At 37.9% G+C, this 25,389-nt stretch overlaps 1 protein-coding gene across 1 annotated transcript; it reads left to right on the top strand.

Annotated features, from left to right (window-relative positions):
- Positions 1–1,336: 1,336 nt before the first annotated feature.
- Positions 1,337–25,004, top strand: LOC140230882 (crooked neck-like protein 1). The gene is made up of 14 exons (XM_072311030.1): positions 1,337–1,449; positions 5,895–5,984; positions 6,520–6,674; positions 7,338–7,421; positions 8,833–9,074; positions 15,446–15,624; positions 16,298–16,459; positions 17,410–17,610; positions 18,628–18,768; positions 19,418–19,564; positions 20,123–20,317; positions 20,957–21,112; positions 21,719–21,811; positions 23,296–25,004. Exons 1-14 carry the CDS (start codon positions 1,408–1,410, stop codon positions 23,425–23,427), a joined length of 2,019 nt encoding a protein of 672 aa, XP_072167131.1. The 5' UTR covers positions 1,337–1,407; the 3' UTR covers positions 23,428–25,004.
- Positions 25,005–25,389: the final 385 nt, after the last annotated feature.

Here is a 25,389-nt window from a genome sequence, read left to right on the forward strand (position 1 = left end):
AATGTCTATGGAAGTTTCTAAAAGGCTTCTAAAAATCTTCGTACAACACGGTGTTCAATACAACTCGGTTTACGTGCATTGTCAATGCAAAATCAGCGGTCGATCCTAAAAACGCGATTTACCGCGGGGAGCTGAAACGAGGCCACGCAAGTTCGTCGGCGATATTTTTGCACTGAAACTTCGAATCGACAAGGGAACAACGGCATTTGATAGAGCTGGATTTTCTCAATCACGTAGGTCAAGTTTTTTACGTGAATTTCAGTGTTAAATATTCTTATCAAGCAAATAAACATTAGGCGGTCGATTAGTAGTAGGTCCAACCCTACATTGTAACCGTTAGCCCGAAAAAATAAATGTAGATTCTAATGGTCTAAAATAAAAAGAAACATAACAATCCATTTTGAATCTTTCTTAGTTGCTTAATCAGACCACCAAGAGTTGAGAGGTCTAACTTGTTAACGTTAATGTAAATTTAATGGTAACCTTTCTGGAAACTTGCTTGGTGGCCCCGACATCAATTTTTAGTGGCCCTTGGCCCTTCCATGGCCGCTGCTAAATGTCAAGCACTGTGTACATTTTGCTGAGGGAGCTCTGCTCATCCCCCTCGGCCCTCAGTTTCAATTTTCAATAAGAATCTCAAAAAAGTTTGTATATTCTTTCTGAACTCTCCATTGAGACAATTGAATTGTGTATGGAAAGTGCACTTTGGTTACTGGTTAGGCTACAGCGCCCCGCGCCGGGGTAATAACTAAATAGTAGTAGGGCCTAGGCACCTAATTTAATGATCAGATGTGCGAATGCGAATGTTCCGTACGCAACACTGTGAACACATGAACCAGGGTACAGGGAGGTGGGAAACAAAATACAAACAGCTTACAGGAACGGTGTCTTACAGCTACTGTCACTCATTTGCTAGCTTATCCAAATGTTCTTAGAGCTAACGTCACTAATCAAGAACCCAGTAATGACATAAGTATAGTTACCTTTCCTTCTGATTTGCGCAAGATTGGGTTTTCTTCGACCTAACTTCAGTGCGGAAAAAAAATTAAAGGTTAGCGGCCTAGCGCTATGGCAACAATGGGACATGACTTTGTACTCGAGGCATGAAAACATGAAAATGTTTAAGAGCAAAATTAGGAGTGCTTTTAAATTTTAATCAAGATTTAATATTTATCTTAGTAAAATTATGAAATCAGCCATATCTGACTAATTATTTCACAAAATGCTAAAACAATCGTATTTTTTTGTTTACGAGGCTAATTTTTTAGCGCCCTCAGTTGTTGAAATTTGGGCAATGTCCGCTAGTGTTATGCTCGCCTCAAAAGTGCCTACCACTGTGTTATGTGATTTTTCGGAGTCTAATTTGGTTGTATTACAAGCAGGAGACAACGAAGAATACTCAAAATCATGGCATCTTCAAGCAAGAATAAAATGCCTAAAGTTGCCAAGGTAAGATATGGTAATATTTCTTCAAAGAAAATTGATTCCAACGGTTTTCGATTACGTATCATTTTATGTCACATCTAGTGCGTGTGCTCGTATTGCGGATATTGTTCATGTAAATTCCGGTCATATGCCACTGCCGCGGTCATAAATGTATGGTAGTTCACTAACGTGAGATTGCATTGTTAACTTTAGTGCGCCACATCCACTTACTTTAAAGGGACTGTAAAGTACTGGTTGAGGTGGGGATTCATGTTTTGAACATTTCTAAGTGAGATAATGAGAAACCTCATATGAAACATCTCGACACCTACTCCATCCTTTCTTCCTGTCAGCATGGATTTCGAAGAAAACATTCCTGCGAGACGCAATTGCTACTCACATCACATGATCTTGCCAATTCATACAGGAGAAGAAGCAAGTTGATATGATCATGTTAGATTTCTCAAAGGCCTTTGACAAGGTTCCACACAAACGCCTTAGACTCTATAGACCTAGAGGCCTACTCAAACTCAGACATTACGGAATCCAAAACCAAAACCTCCTGTGGATACAAGACTTTCTCTCCAGCCGTCAGCAGTCCGTAGTCATTGAAGGTGCCACATCCAGGGCCTCATCCGTCACCTCGGGAGTTCCCCAGGGTACCGTTTTGGGCCCTACACTTTTCCTTCTCTACATAAATGACCTGCCTGAAGTAACCTCATCTACAACCAGACTTTTCGCAGATGACTGCATGTTATACCGGGAAGTCAGCAGTAGCACAGACTCCCGGATGCTACAGAAAGATCTTGATGCACTGCAGCAGTGGGAAAACACCTGGCTGATGTCATTAGAGTTTAACCCCAGCAAGTGTTTCGTAGTAAGATTTTGCCCCTCCCGATCCACAATGAATTGCAGCTACTAAATCCATAACACTGCTCTTCAAAAGTGTGAGTCTGTTAAATATCTTGATGTCACGTTATCTAATGACTTCAAGTGGTCATCACATGTCTCAGCAATCTCCATGAAAGCTAATCAACAGCTTGGTTTCATCCGGCGTAACACAAGGTTCTTCCCTCAGTCATTCAGGGAGGCAGCTTATAAGTCCCTTGTACGACCCCATCTAGAATATTGCTGTAGTGTCTGGGATCCACACATGGCCTCGGACATTCAAAAACTGGAAAGGATTCAACGCCAGGCAGCTCGCTTTGTCACAGCTGATTATAGAAGAACGAGCAGTGTGACCAGTATGATTAATAAGTTGAAATGGCCCAGCCTATCTTCACGACGTACTGTGAGCAGATTAACTATGGTGTACAGAATCATGAACGACTCTGTTGCAATTCATCCAGATACATTCTCACAATCAACTCGTCCAAAACCAGGAAAAATCACGACATGTGCTTCCAAACATACCGCCCCAGGGGCAACATCGACAAATTTGCATTTGCCCAGAGATCCATACCTGAGTGGAACAAACTTCCAAGCTCTGTAGTTTGTGCAGTCTCACCTGAGCAGTTCAAGGAGCTCTTAATGACCCACCTCAAAATCACATCCTGTGATTAAGCCCACACCCCTCCTCTCATCGTGCACACAAGTTGTATTCATCTTCGTGATAGGCTGCATTTTATAGCCCTTTGAAGATTATAGAAGAAGAAGAAGAAGAGCATGTAATTTTAAGAAGGATTCAACGTTTTTATATTTTGATGAAAATTGGTTATCAAATGGCTGAGTAGTGAGATATCCAAAAAAGTGATAATAATAAAAGGCGACAGGCCACGCCTTTTATTAGCATCTCTTTGTTTCACCTTGTTTTTGGATATCTCATCCATTTCAAAACCGATTTTCATCAAATAAACTTTTGATACCCCTTACTTAGAAGGCGTGTTCTTTGACATCTCATAGAGTGGTTTCTGAATATCTCGCAAAACGTTTAAAGCTAAATCCTCACCTCAACCAGAACTGTACACACCCTTTAATACTAGGCACAGTAATTTTACACACGGCACAATCTTGTTTTGTAACGTTAGCTGGCATTATCGCGAAATACTCAGTAGGTCCCCACTCCATTCGCCGCCATTCATTTTGTCATAGCCGGGGACTTCTTTCAACCTTCACAGACTTTGAACATAGTCATGTCTCATGATAGTGGAGACGCACACGCAGAACGAGGAGAGGGGACCGATATCACGATTTGGCCCGTTAGCTAAGTCAGCAAAAGGGGTTCAATAGAACAATGCTAGTGTACTTTTGCACCTTGTCATCAAAATGATTTCAAAACATTCACAAACTTACCCTAGCTAGTTAGTTATTCAGTAACCTAAAATATATAAAAATTAGAATTTAACTAAAATTGTGTTTTGGGTCTCCAAAATCAATTGGAAGTTAAGTTTTAACCCGTTACACTTTTTACAAGTATCAGAAAATCTTGGTCGCTCAAAGTACTGTTCTGTACACTGTGCACGTGTGAATACATGTACATTGAGCGCATGCAGTAAGAATTTATCGTTTGATCTGAATATAGCAATCATCACAGCGGCTTTATATTGTATGGTGTCTTTAAATGCTAACAATTTTTTTTCCCCTCCGCCAAGACTTTCAGTACACCCACCAGGTGGTGGTAGCTTCTACACAAAGCGGTTGAGCGCATGTGTGTGTAGCCCCCTTATATCTTTCTCTTTCATTTCTATCTTTTTTTTTTTTTTTTCATTTTCAGCTATTCCTGTCTTTCCCTTTCCTTCCTATTAATCATTTCTTTGTGGGTTTCCTCTTGTCTAACTTTCTCAATTTCCTATTTAATATTGCTTTCTGCCTAATTGTTCTTTTATTCCTTCCTTCCTTCCTTCCTTCCTTCCTTCCTTCCATCTACCTTTTCTTTCTTTCCTCTCCAATACCTTTTTCTTACGTTTCGTTCTGATGCATCCTTTTGTGTAATCCTTTTCAATCAACAATCTGTATGATTTTTTTATGATTCTTTCTTTCCTTCCTATTCATCTTTTCTTTCCTCCAATTGTGATTTGCCTCTCATTCTTTCCACTTTCAACTTCTTTCTTTCCTTCCATTATGTTTTGTTTTTATTTTAAGTATACTTTTTATTTTGTAAACCCTTTGGGCTTTGTTTCATTTTTTTTTTTGCAGGTTTACTTTTTTTAGTATCTTCATTCATTTCCTTTTCCCCTTTTCCTATTCTTTCTCCTTATGTGTGTATTCTTTCACTCTTGTCTAATAACCACATTTTTCACAATCTTCTTCCATTCACACACACACCCCTACACACACACCCACCCACACACACACCTACAAAACATGAAAAACCCAAACCTCAATAGATTGCTACCGCAAGACTCAGTACAAGCTGTGGAAAAACAGGTTTATCTTATTAAAGATACCATAGAAGAACTTGCCATACTCACTCTGAGATTACTACATTCAGATCATTTGCTGCACTTGCTGCCGTGTCGTAAATGTGTTTTATATGCCATGCTGCGCCGTCTGCTCCTGTGCAACACAGTTATCACAGAGGGAACTAACTCAACTGTTAGCTGCAATCGACATATTCTAACAAGTGTAAAAGTGTCAAATCGGCAAAAATTCCCTTTCCAATGGACTTGGGTCTCATTCAGATGCAAATATTTGTGGTTGTTGGATATTTAGAGTGAGTTTGTGCATGTTTGGAGATGAATTGACGAGGAGGTGTGAAAGTACACTAGCGCCCAATAAGACTTTCGTATGACATCTCCCCCCCCCCCCCATTTTGCTATCCTACCCCTTTTATCTCTACATCATGTTACGCACATACACTAGAGTAAGCCGACCAGAATTTTGCCACTGAACACTTTTCTAGGGTGTCTCATATGATTGCACACAGCCAACCTTCCGACAAAAACGCACCCCTATCGACATAAACTGTAGCAACATGCCGTTTGCCACTCGGTGCTCTGTAGCATCTGGACTACTCTGCTCTGGCCTCTATAACCAGCATTCACAAGCTGATTAATCTGGCTGCATGCGCATGTTTGCTGGACTACTTCTATCTGGGAGATTATGTCCTTGGTGAGGGTCCCATACTGTGAAGAGTGATCCAAGATTTAAAGTCCATAGGTTTCACACGCATGTTCCTTGATGTTGACAGGGTATTTCCTCAGATTGCGTTATAAAAAGTGCTTACGGGTAAAATGCTTTTCTTGCGTATGGAATGGATGCGTGATTTCTAGTTAAGATTCCTTTGGACAGTGATGCCAAGGTACTTAGCCTCATCAACAATTGAAAGTGCTTTCCCATAAGAGAAATATGAGGAGATTCCAATGATGCTCTTCCTCTGTATTTTGTCCTGTGAATGTTGTTTTTGTTTTGGGGTTTATTTCTTTTTTGCCACTTTCTTTTTGTTGTTGATACAGTTTGGAGAGGGTTTTTTGTTTGTTTGGTTTTTTGTATGACTAAATCCTCTTTTCTCCACTCTCTCCTCCATCCAGGTGAAGAACAAAATGCCAGCTGAGGTTCAGATCACAGCTGAGCAAATTCTGAGAGAGGCCAAGGAACGAGAGCTGGAGCTGGTTCCTCCAGTGAGTATGATTTCAAATATCTATGCACAATGCACTTTCCTAGTCCTTGTTACATCTGAGAGTACTGGTTCAAGTTCTCTGATGCTTTGGTCATAAGGATTTTGACTTCATGTTGGTCAGAGCGTATAGAAGACTTCATCAATATCCTGGATACACACACAAATATGAGCATGTTGATATCAGAGATTTGTACAACTAGGGTGTTTCTCAATATAAGTTGGGAAAGACAAATAATTCCCATGTACATGTAGGTGTCGGGCATAAGACATTACCAAGTATTTAAAATACAATTTTGTTAGCATGTGTAGGTGCAAGAGTATGGTGTGTTTATGAAAATCCACTTTCCATTTAGACATGTGATAACTGTTGAAGAATATACTCAGAGTTTAAGAATAGGAATATGTTTGGTAAGATACTACAAAGATATGTGAAACTTGTTTACAGAAGACCACAGAATGAGCACATTTTTCATGAAAGTATTTAAAAACTAGAGAATATGAATTCAACTTACATTTAAATGCCTCTGTATCCTCAGCCTCCGAAGCAAAAGATTACAGATCCAGATGAACTTCAAGAGTACAGATTGAGAAAGAGAAAAGAGTTTGAGGACAGCATTCGCAAAAATCGCTCCTCAGTTGGCAACTGGATCAACTATGCCAAGTGGGAACAGAGCCAGCATGAAATTGATCGGTGAGACATGATAGTACATGTATGTCTGTCTTCTTTTTATTTGTTACAATTGCTGCTTCACAGATACAGTGCACTCCCGTTATAACGAACACGGTTATAACGAAATTCCGGTTACAACGAAATAAAATTTAGGGCCGCAACATTATGTATTTTTATTGTTTATTCATTCGGTTATAACGAAATTTCGTTATAACGAAAGAAAACTGCCGGTCCCGAGTACTTCGTTATAACGGGAGTCCACTGTATTGTATTATAGTGAGAAGTATATGAATATTCTATGTTTATGTTGCATACATATCCAATGTCATTTAAAAATGGGAATCATTTTGTTGGCTTTTTTTTTTGTTTGTTCCATGTGGGATCATTTTTTTAAGGACTCCACCTGACCTGATTTTGTCTTTCCATTTTGCAAATTTGCAGAGCACACACCAATATACATTTTGAGTATGGTGTACATAGCATCTTCAAAGAGTATTTTGCATTAGTCAGTTGATCTGGCACAGCAAAAAAAAAATAATAATAATAATAAAAAATAGAAAAAATAAATAAATAAATACAGTAAAGATACAGGATTTTTTTTAAACCAGTAAAAGACATTTCCTGGTGTGACCAGTTTTATAACCTTATAATGATTCATATTTTGTCCATCTTTCTCAAATGCAGAGCGAGATCAATCTACGAGAGAGCCCTGGATGTTGACCATCGAAACATTACCATCTGGCTGAAGTATGCTGAGATGGAAATGAAGTAAGTGCACAATAGTATGTACTAGATATATCACATATATACACAAGCAACAGAAAATATATTAGAAAATGTTAAGGCATTGATGCATATATCAAAACCAGATGGCCTTTTAACATCTGAGCCATTTGTATTGCAACCGCATGAGTAATAATTCAAAAAAATTTTTTTCCCCAATAGGTCATGGATTTGTGTCACTTAAAGGACGAGTTCACCTTCATTAAAATAAGGATTGAGAGAATGTAGCAATATTAGTAGAACACATCATTGAAAGTTTGATGAAAATCGGACAATCCTTTCAACAGTTATGAATTTTTGAAGTTTTTGTGCAGTCACCGCTGGATGAGAAGAATACTGCAGTGTATGATGTCACATGCGTACAACAATATAAGGAAAATATAAAGAGAATTTCACAAAATTTCATCTTTTGAAAAAAGTACACATCCCCTTGACTCGTTACTGACATTATGTTATGGGTAATATTATTCCCATTGCCTTTAGAAAGAGACAAGTCAAGCGCTCTTTTATCATCCGAAAAAAGCGAAAATACGTTGAATTTTCTTTACATTTTCTTTATACTGTTGTACTCATATGACATCACGAGCCTTAGTAGTCTCCTCATCCAACAGTTCCAACACAAAAATTTTAAAAATTCATATCTTTGCATCGATTGTCCAATTTTCTTCAAACTTTCACTGATGTGTTCTACTAATATTGCTGCATTCTCTCAATCCTTATGTTAATGAAGGTGAACTTGTCCTTTAAGATACTTAAAGGTACAAGGGCTTAAACTAAAATCTGTATATATTCTGACACAGTGTCATAGTATGTCTATACTGTAAAAGCTCTGTAGTAAACTATTTCATTTATTTCTCAATAATCCTACCACCCTTTTTTTTTTTTTTTGTTTCATTGTCAATGTTGGGTGAAAAAGGATGTACTTAGGCACTGGGATGCAGAAGTATAGTGTTAAAGGTAAATCTACGAGCTTTGGTAGTCTTCTGGATATAAAGCCTGTCAAACAATCAGCAGATTGTGGGTTCTAATCCCTTCCAAGTATGTATGGCCCATGCTTTTTATCATGGCTACTACTCAAAACACTGAATTATCGGTGTGTATTTACGTAGAAGGGCAGTTTGTCAATCAGTTGCATTAAAAACAACTTGACGCAATAATGAGTAATTTTAATAAATCTTTCAGTGTACATTAAGTTCTTGATTGCTGTGATTGAGATCTAATGGCCTCTCAGCAGGAAGTTGATTAGCTTTGCTACATGAATGAAATGACAATCAGGGAACTTGATATGTTACCATGTGGATGTTTAAACTGTAATTAGCCCTCTGATATAATGCAGCAGTAGAAATGCCATATTTCATACCAGCTGGTAAGATGCCCTTCCGACGTCTTGTTTCAGGCACAAGCAGGTCAATCACGCCCGCAACATCTGGGACCGAGCCATCACAATCTTGCCCCGCTGCAACCAGTTCTGGTACAAGTACACATACATGGAGGAGATGGTGGGCAACGTGGGCGGGGCGCGGCAGGTGTTTGAGCGCTGGATGCAGTGGGAGCCAGAGGAGCAGGCCTGGTTCTCATACATCAAGATGGAGCTGCGCTACAAGGAGGTGGACCGCGCCCGAAAGATCTACGAGAGATATATCCTTTTGACAAAATTATTTGTGGACATTTGTAGTTCAGTTACCAGTAATAATTCACTGTGATGTGCTTTGTATCAGTTAGTATTGCCTTTGAGTGAGTGTTTTTGTTGTTGTTGTTTTTTGCGGGGGGGGGGGGGGGGGGGGTGATAACTTAAGAAAGGTATTAGGATAGTAGATAAGTATGAGATATGTTCACCTGTAAACTGATAGCTGATGAATGACCTGGGAACAAAATGAACAACATTTAGTTGAGTAGTTATTTATTCTGACATTAGTGTTATGTGCTAGAAGTTGCATATGGGATTCTGTCAGATCTATCCCAGAGAATGTATCAGTGGAAGAACACAGAGAGAAGTTACGGGTGTATTCCGTGAAATTGGTTTTCTCTACATGCATGTTCATGGGATATCACAGAATGTTGTGAATGAATCCCTCATAATTTCACATATATTTGATTGTTTAATTTGTTACTTAGAGTCTAATGATGCATGGTTCCCTCATATTATAGTCTCCACATAAAGGTTCCAGCTTTCGGTGAGGTACTCGTGTATTGTAGGGTAAACACTTCTCATGAATATGTTAGAATATTCCACCTCTTGATAGGGTGTTCTGGTAAACTGGGTAAAATATATTCTCAACCACGCAGTAGAGGGTACTGTACCTGCATTGAGATATTAGTATTTGGATAAGGATGAATGCAGTGCATGCCATTTTTAGTCTAGTGGGATTTGGAGAAAATATGACTGTTAGAGGCATTTTTTAGTAAAAGTTGGGAACCGGTCTATTTTGTATAATTCGAGTACGCTGAATCCAAAAATTCCGGTTCCCAAGCGGAATTTTGAGTCTAAGAGCATCTAATTTGCATAAACAAAATGGCCGCCAATCCATCGCTTTTTAAGGTATTTCGATGATCTAATTTTCATGAAATCTCCACAGTCATGCAGAAATAGTAATAATTTTAGAAATTAAGGTGTGGAGACAATAGCTAGGTCGTTATTGTTCATAACTATCACTTATATATGCAAATTAAGAAGTGAAATATGCAAATTAGGAGTCGCCGCTGATACAGCAATGCATTACCGCATATGTATAGTAGCCCTACCTGCTTATTCACTTCTGTTTTTAATCATTTTAACCAGTTATCGGGCAAACAAAAAGTACGTGGTGTCGTCAGAGTCCAATCAAGTCCTGCAATCAATCAATTCATAAGAGTTGAATGACACTTATGCAAATATCTATACAAATTGTTACAAGAGGATACATAACTGGCAGGGTTCTGGATTCTACAACGCATCGCCGCAAGAAATTATATGAATCTGTATCATAATTCTGATGATAGTTATCATTGTATCACGACCGGTTCACGATTCCTAGTCTGATAAAGAGATACAAGAACCAACTTCAAGTATTAAAATAAAACACGCATCTCATTTGCATAATAGATTATGTAATTTTTTCCCATTTTCTCAACATATTTTCCCCTAAAACAAAGTTTTGCTATCAAAATGTACCTTGGCGTAGTGAAATGTGATATGCTATCGGTCAAACAAAGTGTACATGGTGTCATCAGAGTCCGAGGAAAATTAAGCACTGGAATCAACCAATTCAGAAAAAAAAATATAACAATAAATTTGCAATTACGTATGCAAATTGGTATGCAAGAGGCTATACTACGACAGGCTTCGAATTCCCCAACACATGCATTGCCGCGATATAGGAATCTCAATCATTATAGTGATCATATCAAGACCTAAGTTGATGATTCTTTTGTGACAAAGAGATACAAGAAAAAACAGCTATTAGAAATGCCCTAATAATCTAATTTGCATAATGAATTATACAAATAGTTAGCCATTTCTATGAATATATTCCCTAAAACAAAGTCTTGCTATCAAAATGTACCTTGGCGTACTGAAATACAGCTAAGTTATCGGGCAAACAAGTTGCACATCATAGTGTCGTCAGAGTCCGAGGTAAATCAAGTACTGGAATCAATCAATAAAAAGAACTGAATAACACTTACGGAAATATGTTTGCAAATTGGTATTCAAGAGGCCGTAGACCAGGCAGGTTTCAAGATTCTTCAACGCACGCCGCAATATATGAATATGTTTCATAACAGTTATTACATCAAGGCCTGTTAATGATTCCTGGTGTGATTAAGAGATACAAAAATTAACTGCAACTACTAACCAACACACCTCTATTATCTCATTCGCATAATAAATTATGCAAATATTTACCCATTCTCTGTCCATATTTACCAAAAAACAAGTTTTTGCTATCTTAGTTATCGGGCAATCACATCACTATACATTACCCTATAGATTAGTGCAAGGTCACTTTATCCTTCCCTGTACTTTGTCGTTTTCATTGGATAAATTGGTTTATAATTATTTTCAATCTGCAGTTTCAATCTGCAAGTCTGGCAACTTTCATGTCTCGTCTGCGAACATAATTCATGGCTTTTTTATCTATCTCTTCACCCATTCTTCAGGGTAAAAAAAAAAAAAATCCTGGTATCTCCGGACAGTGTCGGAAACAGAATATAAGGATGACTTTGTAATTCTTCAGTCATCAACACCTTTACATTTTGGCTGTCGAAGAAACATAATCTGAGTCGAAAAGTCTATTTCTCAATCGAGCTTATTGATCTATACATTCATTTGCATCATCACACTGTTGCTAACATGCACACGCTGCTCAACATCGTAGGCCTGATTTGTGACATTTGCATCGAAACGTTCTGCATTGCTTTTGCATGTAAATGAAATCATCTCAAGGCAACTTTGCAGGATTGGAGCTAGATACACCAGTTGTACAGGCTGTAGGCCAGATCAAAACGTTCCCACCCATTATCTAAAGGTGAAGAAAGATCAGGTCTGGCACAGTGAGCAGGTTTTCTTCTTTCTTTCTTTTTTATACAGGAGTATTGTCGTTGATCTGCTTCCGCGAGCATTCAGTTTACTTTTGTCGGTAAAATGGCGGAACATATATATATATATATTTTTTTTTTGTGCCAAACGAGCTTGTGTGATGCATCTTTTGAATAGAATATAAGTTTATTCTTATAAAGACGACTGATAACAACCATGTCTTGGAATCCTTTAGTTTTCTTCTCGTACAAGCAGCATCCTTGATGATTGTGAGTCCTTGATCACTTGCTTTACTAAGCGTGCTACTGTCAGTATCAGTCTGACTGAAAAAACACAACTCCAGCATCTACGGAAGAAAGGCCTCTTTGAGGTAGCTATCGGATCGATGTTATCTCTCTAGGGAACAAAAGTAACTCCATGTTCGCAAGGTGGTGGAAAACCAAGGTCCTCCATAAAAAAGATCAATATCTTAATTCTTGGGCAGAAATTCAAGTGACAACATGGATATTCAAAAACTATACTTGATAAAGCATATAATGACAGGCGAAATGGCGACCATTTACGTCTGATACGAAGTGGAATCTTTTGTATGTAACATGGTTCCTAATGAGTATTCAGTATTCATTAGTTTTTACAAACCACTGGTCCTTAAAGCTAGAGGCCTATTTGCTAAGAATGTCATTTCTATGATCTGAATCACGCCTCGTGAGATATATCAGAAGTCAGACACACAAGGGAACGTGGCGTCGTCCAGTTAAGAATAAATTGAAATGCATCAATACCTGGTGGTTATCACTGGCGGTATGTTATCCACGCATATTGAAAACAAAATAAAAAAGGACCAGGCCCTTTTCGCAGATTGCACTGGCCGAGGCAATTTCAGAGTTCAAACTGTCTTGAAGTTGACTAAGTTACATTCTTTGAACAGATGTAGAAGGATCAAATCTAGGTAGATGTATGCCACACGTCTTTTTCTTTTTTTTTCATTTCCTCTCCCTCACTGCTATGGTAACATCGTTATTTAAGATTATCATGACAAGGCGCGGTCAGAGTGGAAAAAGATCGCAAAGTTTAAGATCGTGAAGTCTTCGCGATCTTTTGTTGTGCGGTCACACTGGCAAGAGACCGAGAAGTTTGGCGGGGATGGCATTATAAAATGAAATATCCCTGTAGTGGGAAGTTTCGCGGAAAGTTTGCAGTCACACGCACTTGAAAAACTTTAAGATCTTAAAGATTGCGATCTTAAACTTTTCGATATTTTGCCAATCTGACCGCGTTTTTTGAGATCTTGGGGATCGCGATCTTAAACTTTTTGATCTTTTGCCAGTGTGTGATCGCGGCTATTCTACAAGCTTAACTTCCCAATGGATCCTTCTCCAGTCTTAAAAAAAAGAAAAAGATATATGATTTCATCTAACGGACTTACAACATAATTTTGTTTATTCCTTGGGGCATCAGTAATGCTTGTTGTGATAATAAAGATGTTTTTCTTCGACTTGCAAGAAAAAAAAAACGCCTCAAGAGAAAATACTATAAAACCACCTATCCCATTTCAACCTATAGACGAATGCTTGCTATGTATAATCATATGTTATCATATGCTCTGGCTAACTGGGAAATAGAATTTCTGTGCTGATGCTACAGATTTGCATATTGGAACAATACAATAATGGATGTTGCATATGAACAAGATGGCATTGATCAATGACATTTTTCCACCCCCTCCATAAAACGTTGAGTCATGATCCGCGTAGAGAGAGTTTTCATGAATTTGTTTTGCGATTATCGATGTACTACGCAATATTGCGGCTATTTTGTATGTATTATGCAAATTAGATGTTAAAGTTCATTCTCTTGAATAAGACCCTTTTTTGTTTGTTTTGTTTTGTTTTGTTTTGTTTTTGTTTTCTTGCCCTACCGCAATCAATTTTGGTTAAGAATCGGGTTCGTAACTTGAATTCTAAAAAAAAAAAAAAAATCCAAAAGGAAATTTTTACAGGATTTGAAAAAAAAAATCCCACCAGGGTATATAGGCTATTGAATTAACTGCATGCACAAATTAAAAACTCATGAAGCATACGTTATGATGTGCATATCAATTACAATATTTGCAATTTATTTTGATACCACTGAGAAGGGATTCTGGTATTTATCTAACCCTTAAAACCTGAAAGTCTACATATCTAATGTTTTTAATTTCCCTCTCACAAAAAAATGTAAAAATTACTCTTTAGTGTTAATAATTATATATTCATCTGCATATTTCAGTCTTAATTTGCATAATTTTGAAAGAAATATAGGCCTACTATTTACCACCTGAAAAACGTTTATCCTTCAAGTTGCTAATTATTCTATGTACAAAGATTTCAAATCACTTTTTTTTTCCAGCTCATTTGCAAAAAAAAAACAAAAAACAAAATCTAGAAAATGCTTGTCTGAAATTGACAATTTCTGTGGCTGGGCAGCCATTTTGTTTATGCAAATTAGATGGTCAAGATTGGTGAATTTTGCTTGGGAACTGGAGTTTTCCTCACCCTCAAAACCTGAAAGTCTACATATTTAGTGTTTGACTTGCCATTCAAGAAAAAATTGTAACAATTAATCTTTCAGTGTTATCATATACTTATATATCTGCATATCTCAGTCCTAATTTGCATAATTATGAATAAAATATACAATTTACCACCTGAGAAACGTTTATCCCTCAAATTGCTAATTCAATTCCCTGTACAAAGATTTCAAATCACTTTTTTTCAAGCTCGTTTGCAAAGAATTTCTAGAAAATGCGTGTCCGAAACTGACAATTTCTGTGGCTTGGCAGCCATTTTGTTTATGCAAATTAGATGGTCAAGATCAGTGAATTTCGCTTGGGAACCAGAGTTTTCCTAACCCTCAAAACCTTAAAGTCTACACATTTAGTGCCTAACTTGCCTCTCAAGAAAAAGGAAAATGTAAAAATTACTCTTCCAGTGTTAATATATATATATATATAATTTATATATGCATATTTCAGTCCTAATTTGCATAATTATGAAAGAAATATACCATTTACCACCTTGGAAACATTTATCACTCAAATTGCTAATTCCATTCTCTGTACAAAGATTTCAAATCACTTTTTTTCAAGCTTGTTTGCAAAGAATTTCTAGAAAATGCGTGTCTGAAACTGACAATTTCTGTGGATGGGCAGCCATTTTGTTTATGCAAATTAGATGGTCAAGATCAGTGAATTTCGCTTGGGAACTGGATTTTTCGGATTCAGCATACTCAAATTAGGTAAAATAGACCGGTTCCCAACTTTTACTCAAAAATGCCTCTAACACCTTTTTAGAGAGCCCTTTTTCAGAAATCCCACTAGACTATTTTTGGCTTCTGTCTGTTACATGAACAAGGAGTTGATCAAATGAGCTTTGGCAAATCCACTAGAAAGGTGAAAACTATTCCCTTGTCATTGAAGGAGGTATCATCTGTGACTTCCTTGACTGAGACTTACTTGTCTACGTGCATCCTGAGGTCAAGAACTGGATCAAGTTTGCCGGCTTCGAGGAGTCCCACAACTACATCGGGCTGGCCCGTGGTGTCTTTGAGCGAGCTGTGGAGTTCTTCGGGGAAGATCACATGAACGAGAAGCTTTACATCTCATTTGCCAAGTTTGAAGAGAGGCAGAAGGAGGTAAGTCCAAAGTTTGTAATCTCTTGTAATACCACATGAAACTTTCCATCACATCCCCCAAGTCAAAATGCTAGATTGTTCATTTTGAGATCTCTGTTCCTGAAGTACCAAAGATTTATATTAATCCCATGATCTTGCCTGTCCATGCATTTGCAGCAGTTTTCTATTTGTCATCTATTGTAATGCCTCTGCCTCAAAGTACATTTTGTGCCTCCGTTACATAGGGTCACTTGTTGAGTCTTGAACCAAAAAATTCTCAGAATTCAGTAGGCCTAACAGGTGAGCTAATGTTACTTGCTCTTACCAGTGATGCAAAATGATTCCTCTGTCTTAGATGCAGACCTGTATAGAGATTCCAGTTTGATATACACAACGTTTGTAACAGATGAGAAATATCACAACACTAGAAGTAACACAGTTATTGCTGAGCTGATAGTGTACTGTGACTTTGCCTCATGCCTTAGAACATGAAGCAAAGTAGTAGTGTTTTGCCATTTATTTCAGAGTAGTTTTCAAGTGATAAGTGTCATAATGCATTTCTTCCATTCTTTTATTCCTCTTGTCTTCGGTCTTCTACCTCATTTATGTAAAGATCAGTGTAATTTCCCTTTAAATGTTTTGACGATATTTATGTTTGTGATCTTCTGTGTTGATTTGTTTCATAAAATTGCAGCACGAAAGAGCAAAGGTGATCTACAAGTATGCCCTGGGCAACATGGACAAGGAGCATGCACAAGAGTTGTTCAAGAACTACACCATCCATGAGAAGAAATATGGAGACAGGGCAGGCATCGAGGATGTCATCATCAGCAAGAGGAGATATCAGTATGAAGAGGTCAGCGGTCATATGTTATGACCCCATGTAATTCTGCCAGAATCATTTGGGAGGAAAAAAAAAACAATAAAATGATATCATGAAATATTCCAAAAGTAAACCATTGTGGATCATAACAACTTTCAAAAAAAATATGTTTGTCTTCACTGTTCTGTTTTCATACAATATAGAAATCATCATATATGATCTTTGATGCATTTACTTTAATAAGTGATACTTTCCTTGCAGTTGTGAGCATATACAATGTTTTGATTTGTTGTTGTTGTTAATTTTGTTTTGCTTACATTTAACAGTCTTTGTTACCCCATACTCCTACTCTCTCAATTTTAATTAAAGAAATTTCCTACAGGGATAGATTATATTTAACTGTTATTTCATTTTCAAATTTCGGCCTTGCAAACTATGAGCAAATGAATGGTTCCTGAGCTCTCTATTGTGCTAGTTCACACATTTCTTTTTCCATAGTAACTCTTCACTCGCTGACAGCAATAGAGAAATGACAAGATAAGAGGATAATCAAACTAGAAAATATATCAGTAGAAAAATTGAAATAGCAAATACTATTGCATGCTTTTGTAAGGGTCTAGAGGATATCGGATGTATTGTGGTTGGTCCTGTATAAATGCATTTAAGCATATTGATTATACTGGATCACAAATGTAATACATAGTTTTCGAACCTCTTCAGGTCCACCGCCTCAAAATGCCAAGGGCATGTGTATTGCATTCAAAGAGGTTGTAGATTGTAATAACAGAGTTAAAGACAAGAAATTGTTTTGCGTATTCATATATTTATATATTTATGTATGTATATCCTTTTATGTTTATATATTTAAATGTTTACACAGCATTATATTCACATATTTAGATATCTATGTACTCCATATGGATGTATTCAACATTTGTTGTTGGTTTTTTTTTTTTTTTTTTTTACTGTCACTGCATGTACAGGAGGTAAAGGCCAACCCAAATAACTATGATGCCTGGTTTGACTACCTGCGCCTCATGGAGACAGACGGAGACACAGAGACAGTGAGAGACCTGTACGAGAGAGCCATCGCCAACATCCCACCCGCTCAGGAGAAGAGGTTGTGGCGTCGTTACATCTACCTGTGGATCAACTACGCCCTCTACGAAGAGCTAGATGTGAAGGTGAGAGGCTCTAGGCATAGAGACTTATGTTCTCTGCTTCAGATTGGTTACTGTAAATCTCTTGCAAAATGAGTTCACATTTCCATGAGGGATAGTCCACAGTTTTCAGTGTTTCATTGCATTTCTCTTGTACTCATTATTGATGTGTCTTCCCGACAGATTAATTACCGCCGCCAAGGAAGGAGGTTAAGTGATCATCGGCGTTGGTTTGTCTGTTTGCAAAATATCTCAAAAAGTTGGGTATGGATTAAAATGAAACTTGCATTTAATGTCAATATTGACACAAGGAACACCTCATTCAATTTTGGTAGTGATCCAGGAATTTTTATGCATTTTTGAAGGATTTTTCATCTTTTGGCATATAAGGTCAAGGAACTTGGGGTTCAAGCTACGTGTACTGGAGGTTTACATACGCGCACTGAAGCACATGCTCTGCTTGGGCAAGGCGCCGTGCAATGACGCAAACAAAAGGCTTCTATTTTGGGAAATGAGTTTCTGGCTTGGCGGAGGTCTATGCTCTCCGAGTGCTTTTCTAGTTGTTTGTGTAGTCTTTGGAGTATGTTTTAAAAGAATGGCAAAAGTACAAAAGTACAAAATCAACCAAAATACAATACGCATGGGTAGTGTCAAGTTGTGCACATGGATATATAGCTCTGTGGTACATGCCAAGATAGTTGTGCAAAGTGACTGTGTGATTTTTGTTGGGATCTGTACTTCCACAAGATTAAAGCTGAAACACAGCTCTAAGAGTGCCAAGAGTGGACTTGTAAATTTTGTACAATAAATTTAATGCAAATTTTAAAGTTTGGAATTGGATGAGTGATTTTTACCCTTTCTATTCCATGTTGGATTCCAAGTGTACATCATTTTCCGGTCTACCAAGAAATGTATGATGCGTGTCGTCGTTGTGATTCAGACAAAGTTTGTACATTTCTATGCAACTGAGAGTTTGATGGGATGTGTGTGGGACTGAAGAGTTCCTGTTCAACATTATTCCTTCTCTGTTGTGACATACAGGACATGGAGAAGACGCGTCAAGTGTACAAGGCTTGCCTTGATTTGATTCCCCACAAGAAGTTCACCTTTGCCAAGATGTGGGTCCTCATGGCCCAGTTTGAGATCCGCCAGAAAGAACTGAAGAGAGCAAGGATTGTCATGGTGAGTCCAAAGACCTTAAAATATGTATTGGTTTTAGATACTATGCGTACACACACAGTCACACACTCAAACCCCACGTAGAGACTTGCCAACTACTATGTTTCATAATTAGTTTGTATTTTCTTCATCAAAAATGAGAAAACATGTGTTGTAGATACAATACAATACAATACAATACAATACAATACAATACAATACAATACAATACAATCCAACACAATGAATGTTTGATAAGCCCTTCCCACGAGGCTCAGAGCACTTGCAAAATTACACATAAACAATTTAAGATTGTTTAACAGAAAATGGAATAAGTAAACACAGGCATGTACACAATTCATATACTAATACATAGGTCTATGCATTTGCACACACATACACATATAATTATACAGATTGATAAAAGGTTTTCATCAAGCAAGGAGTCACTGTCTAGGACATGTATTGATCCCCATACTGTGGCAATAATATCTCCCAGATATTTGAAATTCCAGTTTTTCCACAGAAATGCACACGTATTATGTGGAATTTTGGCATTTGCACAGTCGTAGTGCTAGCAATCCTACTGAGCATTGCACTTGACACCATCTAAATGTTAATTGTTGAAGAGTGAACAGCTTATGAAAAGAACTGTGTCATTATTGCTTTGCAGGGAACAGCCATTGGAAAGTGCCCCAAAGACAAGCTCTTCAAATCCTACATCGAACTTGAGCTGCAGTTGAGGGAGTTTGACCGCTGCAGAGTGCTTTACGAGAAGTTTCTGGAGTTCAATCCTGCCAACTGCACGACATGGATGAAGGTAATGTTTGTCAATAGTCCATGTAGGCATAGCCAGATAATTTTTATTTGCTTCTTTATAGGACTCATCTTTCAAGGAAATTGTTGATTGCAAAAAAGATCAAGAAAATTCTCCACAGTGAAGGGAAGATCTGGTAAGAAGTGATTTCCCATTATTAGCATCTGCTCAGATGTATTCTTAGAAAATAGCATTTGTTTATTTTTCTCTTATGATAAAAGTGTTATTATGAAATTGCTCAACATAATAAATACAGCAGAATTCCTTGAATAAATGTCTGCAATTAAGTAGGGAAAAGAGATCTGTGTGAGCAATCTTTGAGTAAGCCTTTGTTATAGAATGAGTAAAAAGACTATCCAAGCCATATATTAATTTCATTATCATGGAAAAGAATTAAAATTGATTCAGAATTTGCAAAGGAAAATGTATGCCCATTTATCATATTAGATTATTACAACAACAACAACAAAATGAAGCTCTATTATTTTCTGATTGCATTGTTGAGTGACTGGCAAAGAATAGGAAAGGTAGCTGACAATTATTGACTGATTCTTGTCATAGTATGCAGAGCTGGAGACTATTCTTGGCGATGCTGACCGGGCCAGGGCAATATACGAGCTCGCCATCAGTCAGCCCAGACTTGACATGCCAGAAGTTTTGTGGAAGTCCTTCATTGACTTCGAGGTAGAGCAAGAAGAGTGGGACAATGCAAGGGGCCTGTACAGAAGGCTACTGGAGAGAACCCAGCATGTTAAGGTGAGGGAATAGAATCAGCAGTGTCAAGGAATATTAGAGGCATTATTTGTAGCATTTGATGTGATTTTTTTTTTCTATCTGATTGAAGACATTATATGTTCACACATCTTAATATCATGAATATTTATTTATATTCCTAATGACGTAAATCACCAAAGTATCATGATTATGTACATATCCTTAAGCATTTGAGATCATGTCATTTTGATGAAATACATACACAGAGGCCTCAGTGTGTATTTCTATTTTGTTGTGTCAATATGCACATATTACAGTGTATAGTGTATCACTTCTGTGCAACATACCAGCAAGTTTGTACAGTAAATGAATGTATCCTCATGAATACTAGTATAATCTGTGTCATTAAAAGTTGCCTGCAGTTAAAGAAAGTTATTAATCTGTCGTGTCTAAAAGTTCCATTGGTCAAGTGCAGTGAAGTTTCAAGAGTACCTCAACAATCTTCTCAAAGCTGTTTCTTGGAAAAGTATCTTTGATATCTTTGGCAGCGTAATGATCGTCAGAAATGGCTGAGTTAATGAAAATTCGAGTAAGAACAATTGAAAGTCAAAAGTGGTCAGCTTGATCAGCTGAAATGCTCAAAGATTCTCACTTGGTGCCTATTCCTTTTCCTCCAATCAGGTCTGGATAAGCTTTGCGAAGTGCGAGCTGTCAGTGGGAGCCGGAGACTGTGTGGTGAGGTCCAGGTCTGTGTACGAGGAGGCTCACAAATCCCTCAGGCATGCCGAGGAGAAGGAGGAGCGGCTCATGCTCCTGGAGGCGTGGCAGGAATTTGAGGTGGGATGTCCTTATAATCTAGCCCCTCCTACTTTACAGCTCAGTCAGCAAATCTGTGTTGTTCCAGTCTGATCATGACGTACAACTCAGACAAAATATGCTCTTTTCTGTGTAGACTAGATTGTATGTTAGTGAGACCAATATTAAAAAGTTTGTAAATGCCCCCAAAATGTGGCACTGAGAGAGTGACAACCAAACAATAATTTTTTTTTCACTTTTCAATTTGTATGCTCCCAGCAGTTGCTGCATTTTGCATACTTGTGTAGGAGGCATTTGCAATGTGTTTGTGATTAACATATCTTTACTGATCTTTATGAATTTTTTCTAGGTAACGGCTGATTTGAAAGAGCTAAGAAATTTTTGATGAAATATATTTGTCAATCAGTGCCCATGGCTTTAGCGTGATCCACTACTTGGATGAACAAACTTTGATGATTTCCTCCGTCTTTCTACCAAGTGATTTCTATATTTTGAGAGTCATACATTCATTGCGTAAGTTGCAGAATAGTTGGATCACTGTATCTCTCTGTAATCATTGCCTTTATTTGCTTGTTTTTTTATCTTGTTTTGTGGGTATCTTATGTTACGCTCTCTCTTTGTCTGCAGAATGAGTTTGGAGATGACGAGAGTGTTCAGAAGGTACAAGAACAGATGCCGACCAAGGTCAAGAAGAGGAGAAAGATCCAGACGGAGGACGGGGTGAGTTTTTATGCTTTTTGTTTGCTTTTGTTTAGCTTTGTTATGCCTCCGCCAACGAAGTGGCCGGAGGCATTATGTTTTCGGGTCGTCCGTACGTCCGTACGTCCGTCCGTACGTACGTCCGTCCGTACGTCCGTACGTCTGTACGTCCGTCCGTCCCGTTTTGTTTTTGTCGATATCTCAAGAACCGTGTGGTGGTTTTGCATCAAACTTGGTATGAGGGTATATCCTTGGGGGATGATACTTTGTGTGGATTTTAGGGTCACAGGGTCAAAGGTCAAAGGTCACAGGTTATTTTGTGAAAAAAAAAAAATTGACATTTCATGTTTTTCTCCATATCTCGCAAATGGTTCAAGGTATCTTCATGGAACTTAGTATATATGCTTGTACCGATGGGCAGTGATTATCTAGGGAAGTTGGGGGTCATGGGTCAAAGGTCAAGGTCAACTCCTCAAAATATAACTACTTTCCTTATATTTATGCAATGCCTGAAGGATTTTTTTTTAAACTTGATGTATGCATGTATAACCCAATATATATTCTGTGGGAAGTTTTTTGCCAAAAGGTCAAAGGTCAAGTGAAAGTGCTAAATTGCACTTTTTCCTCCATATCTCAAAAATAACTCGAGGTATTGTCATGAAACTTACATATTTATGCATGTTCTACCTAACAGTGATTCTCTTTGGAACTGTGGGGTCAAAGGTCAAAGGCCAGGTTTCGATAATACTATTTTACCATTTGATACTGAAATTATACTTTTTCTCAATACCTTGAAAATTACTCAATGCATAAACTTGTAAAAGGGTCAAAAGTCAAGTGAAAATCATCAGTTCCCCCAAATACCTGCACTCTGACGTTTTAATCATTCATCCAATTGAACCTAGTTCTAGGAAAGTGAACATTCAGCACATTTGTGGCAAACCTGTCATCTTAATATTTTGCCAATTGTGTGAAACTGTCATCACACATTGTCAAGACATTGTACTATAGACCTATTAGGAGAACCATGTATTATGGCGGAGGCATACACCAGTCGCCGTAGCGACATTTCTAGTTTTGTTTTGTTTTGTGTTTGCCAGAGACGCTAGACCATGAAGACAGTGGGCAGGACAATTTTGTGATATTGAAGCAAGTGAAAATATGGATGTAAGGCTTATGAGAAAGAGATGTGCCCATTAGCCACAAGAAATCACCTGATTGGGATAAGGACAAATTAGTCTGTATTTGTGAAGGTTAATTTCACTTTTGTGTTGTTCATATAGAGATCAAAGCAGTACCCAACTTCACTGACAGGACTAATCCATTACATGTCCTGTCACTGATGTTAAGTTTTCTTTGTGATTTGTTTCAATTGTCAGTTTTAGTACCGAACTTCACTAACACGATTAATCCATTACGTGTTCTGACATTAATGTCTCGAGTTTTGAATTGGCTGCATCTCTTATGTCCTTTCATCTTGTTTTGTTTTGTTTTGTTTTTTCCAGTCGGATGCTGGCTGGGAGGAGTACTACGACTACATCTTCCCGTCGGACGAGACAAACAAGTCCAACCTGAAGCTGCTGGCCATGGCCAAGATGTGGAAGCAGAAACAGGGGGAGACGAGCAGCGACTCGTGAGACGACCCTACACGGACAAACTTAGAGACTGGTTGCCTCTTTAAAAAGGGCTAAACCTTATGCAGAGGTTTTTGAACTGTGTGGATGCTCTGTGCCCAAACATCATGGATCCAGAGTCTCAGGGGTCAGGGGGATTGTGGCTCATGAACGGACTTCCAAGCACTGTGGACGTGGAAAAAGGGCTACCCTCCACGGTGTGGGTAATGTGATTCCATGGCATCGTTCCTTCATCAGTGTTTTGTTTGATTGATGTGAAAAGCAAGATGGCTGTTGGATGGATGATCTGGGACACTTTCTTATCCCATTGATCTCACTTAATGAAGTGATAGTCATTGGGTGGTCCACTGGAAGCTACCATTGAGGTGGATTTTGATGCAAATAACAGAATACTAGTATTGTTCTTGTTGTGGTTGCAGGCTGCATAAGATTGACTAGTATGTGACTCAGCAGGGCATGCTGGGCCAAAGTTTTACGTGAGCATGTGATCTGTTGTTATTCTTAGTCATGCATGTCAATTTGCCAGTCTTCCATCATGAGATTTGAGCAGTGGTGACTACAGGGTATGCTCAGTGAACAGCTACAAATATTGTAGTCTTAATGTAAGCATCAATGTGAAAGTTCAGAGTTTGATCTGAATTCAGACTCATTACTCTGCCCAAAACCCACTTCTCAGACCTTTTTTTTTTTTTTTGGGCAGATTTTTTTCCATAAGTTTCAAGGTTTTTTTTAGACTTTTTTCTCTTAGCACATAAGGAACCATGTAAATGATTCCATGTGATGGAGTGTCTTTGAACAAAATCTCAGTTGTTGGCATTAGAAGAGGGTGGCAAGTTGATGAACATATCAACATCATACTTGATGAGAAGCGTGAATAGAAAAACTTTGTGATACATGAGAACTTATTACAAAACAGCTTTATATCACTGATAACAGGCAGTTGAAGAGGCACCAACAGTCTTGTCTAGCCCAGAGTGAATTCTAAAGCAATTGCATCGTCAAATTATTGGTTGAATCCTCTGGTGTAACCATCTGTACTGTGGAGTAAAAAGCGATCAATTTAGGTAATTTCTCTTGCTTAAAGACTCTCATAAATGGTATTCATACTGTACACTCAACTCAGAAATCAAGAGCAGGCCACTTTCCCCGAATTCCATTTGCCTGGCATGGACTGTAACAAGTCAGACCCACAATTTGCACTGTAGTCACAAAATTAGTGGTCCATGCTGCTGATGTCTTCACACTCCTGTTTCTGTCATGCCCTGTGTAAAAATTTTCCAACTTGCCAAGCCCAACACTTTCAACACAAGACTGTGCTCCACATAGTAGTGTGACATGCTAAGTCCTTTGGTATACATGTGATATGTGCTAATCTCCAAAATCATTTGAAAGTAAGTGATGCATTATGATGGGCTGGACCAATGCTGTAAGCTAAGCACTCTTTTGCATATGCCTTACGATCATTGTGATGTCGATAGATTTTTATCTTAATTTCCTTTGACAAATATATAATTTCTGTAACTCAAGTGACCTGTATATATTGTAAGATACTTTTTGCAAATAAAACAAGGAGTATATGAAAGGTGTCTTTCCTTTCTTCCCCATCGTTCATTTGGCAAGGACTGAAAGTTACACTAATAATCAACACACATCACTTTACACATCACTTCTCACATTCTCAGTGTGGAACAGGGTACAGCAAGAAACCATATTCCCAACTAAAACCACCAAACACATTCTCCTGCAAATGTAAAATATGTAATTGGTACTTTATTAGGATGAACATTTTGTTGCCTTTGTGTGGTGTTTGTGTGCATATGTGTGTGTGTGTGTGTTGTGTTGCTTTCTGACCAATGAAAAAGGAAGAAAGTTTCTGATTAATGGTCAAGAGAGTGGTCGGTGAAATCTTTCTGAAATCTTAGAAATCTTTCTGAAGGCAATGCTCCAGCACACATAAATATTCAT

This window comes from Diadema setosum, chromosome 1, assembly GCF_964275005.1.
Source record: "Diadema setosum chromosome 1, eeDiaSeto1, whole genome shotgun sequence".
NCBI classification, from domain to species: domain Eukaryota; kingdom Metazoa; phylum Echinodermata; class Echinoidea; order Diadematoida; family Diadematidae; genus Diadema; species Diadema setosum.